Raw genomic sequence first — 3782 nt, 5'->3', positions numbered from 1 at the left:
TGACAAACCCGTGTAATACACTGGTTCAAAAGCTAGTTAGACATCTTTTACAATACTAATAAAATAAAATGTTGAAACTTAGGTGTCAAGCCCACATTTCACCTAGTTCCTATTATCTCATCTCATTCATTCTAGCTATTCATAGATCATGGGTCAAAATCATTTTGTCAAATGGGTTATAAAATAGTATGGATTATATTCATTATTGAATCAAGTGTTATTTTCATACCTAAGGTTTGACCAACAACACAACTTTAGTACCTTTTTTGAAATTTCTTGCAAATCAACACCTGGTGTGTTCCAAAATCATGCTATTTTAGTACTTTTCATTAACCCTATTTGTTTTTTCCATTAAGTCTACGTTAAATTAATTTACAAGTATTTTGAGAATCACAACTGAAATAACAAACCTTATTTATCTTTTTTCATTTGAAAAACCCATGTAATACACGGGTTCCAAAGCTAATATATATATATATATATAGGATAAAATACAATAATCCTTTATCGTACGTTACATACGCGACACTTCTAACCGTTGATTCCCAAAACCACAATTACACTAATATGTTCGTCCTTCTCCCTCAATCCGTCTCCACCACCCTTCATTGACATCAGCATACCTCCTTCACCTCCGCTCGCAGGCGCCATCAACACTCTTCGTCACCATCATCGCCGTCGACAACGAACTCATCGGAAAAACGCAAAAGTCGTCACAGGGTTGTTTAGTTGAATTGAAATTGAAATTGAAGCCAACTGATCGGCTAATCTTTGAAATCGATTCAATTAATCATCAATTTGAATCTTTAATCGATCAATTTTGAGTTCTGGATGATGGATTTTTGACATTGAGCGTTTAAGATTTGAACGCATTAGCTGAATGTTTAAGTTTTTGCTTGAACTTTTAAAGGTTTGAACGTATTAGCTGAACTTATTTGGCTAAACGTATTTAGCTGAACATATTAGCTAAACGTTTAAGTTTTTACCTGAACTTTTAAAGGTTTTGAACGTTTTAGCTGAACGTATGTCACGTACGTAATGTACGTTAAGCGATTATTATACGTTAACCTTCCTATATATATTCTACTCGTGAGATGGATCCGATAGTTTATAATAATCCATCATTTGATTTATAACAAGGTTTAAGTTGAAATGGAGAGACTCTGACTTAACCCATCGCACAAAGGCTATAAAAGTGACCAAACAAAATTAGAGGTGGGCATAAAAAGCCCCCCGGACCAGGTTCGGTTACTCTGAAAAATTGTACCCGGGTTCGTTGAAACCAGTTCCATCTTTATCCGGAACTGGTTCCTAACCAGTTTTGGATGCAGAAAGAAGATGAGCTGGTGAACCCAAAAACACGAGGCCCAATTTAGAAAAGATTAAACTCTCACTCTCTCATTTCTTTTATTTTTATCCTTCCACAAAACAGCAAGCAGAAACTGCAACTGTAATTGATTCAACCCTAATCAAACCCAGATTCTTCAGGTATGAAACTTACTTCCAAATCATCTCTCATTTTCTTTCTTACAACTGTTAAGCGATTATAGAATCTTGTATCAATTCATGCTAAATCTCTATGTTATGTTTCAAAAGAAAGTATTCACCTTTACCGGCAGTTTTTGTCATAGAAGAATCACAAACAAAATGTTGCTAATGATCGATCAATAAGTCGGAACCCACATCTTGTAATTTTCTTATTTTGATTTTGGTGGCTTGTAGTCCAACTGTTCGACAAAATGCCCAAGTGAAAATGAATTCTTTTTGTTGTACACATCAATTACTGTAAACATAGATAATTATGCCGCCCACTCTAGCAACATATATTTTACTTTTTTCGTTTGCCGATGAAATGCTTAAGACAGTGAGAACAATGATGAAGCAATCGTTTGTTCTTGGATCACGCCCATACACTGACCCAATACGGGATTCACTAGTCAAGGCTAGGTAGTGTAGGACATGGACAAACTACTTTATTTTAAACTAATGAGATATACTAAGTTAGAAATTATTGGAATTCTGGGATGGTCAGATGGAGGTGGAAACAAAACAATAAAGCCTTTCAAAATTCAAAACTACTTTTAAAAGTATGGTTTATATTTTTACTAAGCATATGCATTTTCTGCATTGTTTCAGTGTATTGCAGTCTACAAGTCTCATTAATGCTTTGATCTAGTATGTGTGTTTATCTTATTTAACTGACAACAATTTTTCATCAATTAAACAAATTTTTAGTCTCAAATAGTATCGATAATTGTCTTTTTTTTTTATGTGAAATCCTAGTTTGCAAGTGTAACATGGTCATTATTGGTAGCTAGCAGGTCCATATTTTGGACATTAGTTTTTCTTTTGGGCAAACAATGCTTTTAGTATTTATTATGGGTTTCAGAAGGTTTAAACGAGACACAACTATGGAGTACTTGATTCATCATAACAATATAAAGATGGTTTAAGGAAATTGAATATTATTGTCTTATACCCTAAAACAAATGAGTATATCGATATGGAACTTGATCTTGAAACGTTAGCTTGATCTTAAACCTTTAACTTAGACCTGGCAAATTTGACCCACATCCTAAAATTGAATTAATACGGGGTGTTTTTAAAAGAATTTGGGTTGATATGGGTGGGTGTTTCTTGTAGTATTAATTAAACAAGTCAAGTAGGTTGTTATTTTTCAAAGCGGGCCAGAATGGGCTGATATGGGACCCTCAACCCGGTGCCGGTAAGCGCATAATTTGGCATCGGGCGCAAAAAAGTGCAATTCAAGTCGGTAGTCGGTACACACGCAACAAGACATAGGACGTGTAACCAGTGCTGGTATGTGCACGTAACCTGTGTGTAACCCGGCGTTGGTATGCCGCATTGGACATGTAACTGGTGTCGGTACGCACCGTGCGTAACCTGGCGCTGGTACCCGCATAACATGACATCAGACGCGTAATTGGTGCCAGACTACCGGTTTGGTCATGGGTCCTGACATTCATCTTTTTAGTGCAATATCATGGACCGGAAAAAGGTTCGGTTAAAGTTTAACTTGATCATGAACCGGCAGGTTGATATTCATATTTTAACACAATCTTTTTATAAACAGGTATGGTGATCCCTCCACCCGTGAAATCTCAAAGAATCACAAACTTTCTGAAACCTTATCTCTTGAAGATGCATTTTACAAACAAGTATGTAAGTGCACAGGTGGTTCACTCACCAACTGCAACCGTTGCAACTGCTGCAAGCTCACAGGAGAAGGGTCTACGGGAAGCTTGGACCAAAAGTCAACAAAGCACGAGGGATGTTTCTGCTGCTGCTAAGATCGGGAAGATATTAGGTGAACGGTTGCTTGTTAAAGACATTCCAGCCGTGTCAGTCGTTTACAAAAAGAACCAAAGATATCATGGTAAGGTGAGAGCTGTTATTGATTCCTTAAGGGAAGCAGGTGTTAAGTTGCTGTAAGTTTTATGCAAGTGTTTTGTTAGAATAAAATATGGAAATGAACCCGTTTGTTTGTGGGTGCATAACGACATTGTACTGTATGATGCATGCTAAATGCGTCCATGGTGGTGTTCAATTATTCGGGTTGAGTTGTTGTCGGGTGAATTATGTCACATGACATTTTTATATGCACATGCTTTAGAGATTGCTATTTTAACGTGTTTGCATGCAAACAGGTTGATTTGGGCTGTGTTTAATTTTTAACAAGGCAAACTTAAAAGATCAGCTATAAGTATAGGTCACACCGTCACAGGTTAAACTAAAGATGCACAAAAAAACCAGTTCGGGAA

At 36.5% G+C, this 3782-nt stretch overlaps 1 protein-coding gene across 1 annotated transcript; it reads left to right on the top strand.

Annotated features, from left to right (window-relative positions):
• The first annotated feature begins 3057 nt into the window (after positions 1–3057).
• LOC143610038 (uncharacterized) lies at positions 3058–3580 on the top strand. Its single transcript, XM_077084630.1, has one exon. It carries the CDS (start codon positions 3097–3099, stop codon positions 3451–3453), a length of 357 nt encoding a protein of 118 aa, XP_076940745.1. The 5' UTR covers positions 3058–3096; the 3' UTR covers positions 3454–3580.
• The last annotated feature ends 202 nt before the right edge of the window (positions 3581–3782 follow it).

This window comes from Bidens hawaiensis, unplaced genomic scaffold, assembly GCF_021521415.1.
Source record: "Bidens hawaiensis isolate Kalapana, Puna unplaced genomic scaffold, B.hawaiensis_p1.1 tig00002186_1, whole genome shotgun sequence".
Taxonomy (NCBI): Eukaryota; Viridiplantae; Streptophyta; class Magnoliopsida; order Asterales; family Asteraceae; genus Bidens; species Bidens hawaiensis.
The sequence above is the reverse complement of the archived record's forward strand: the minus strand, read 5'-3'. Positions and strand labels throughout refer to the sequence as shown.

What these genes read in the sequence shown, in the direction of transcription:
- LOC143610038 (XM_077084630.1), top strand. Translation starts at nt 3,097, where the DNA reads ATGGTGATCCCTCCACCCGTGAAATCTCAAAGAATCACAAACTTTCTG.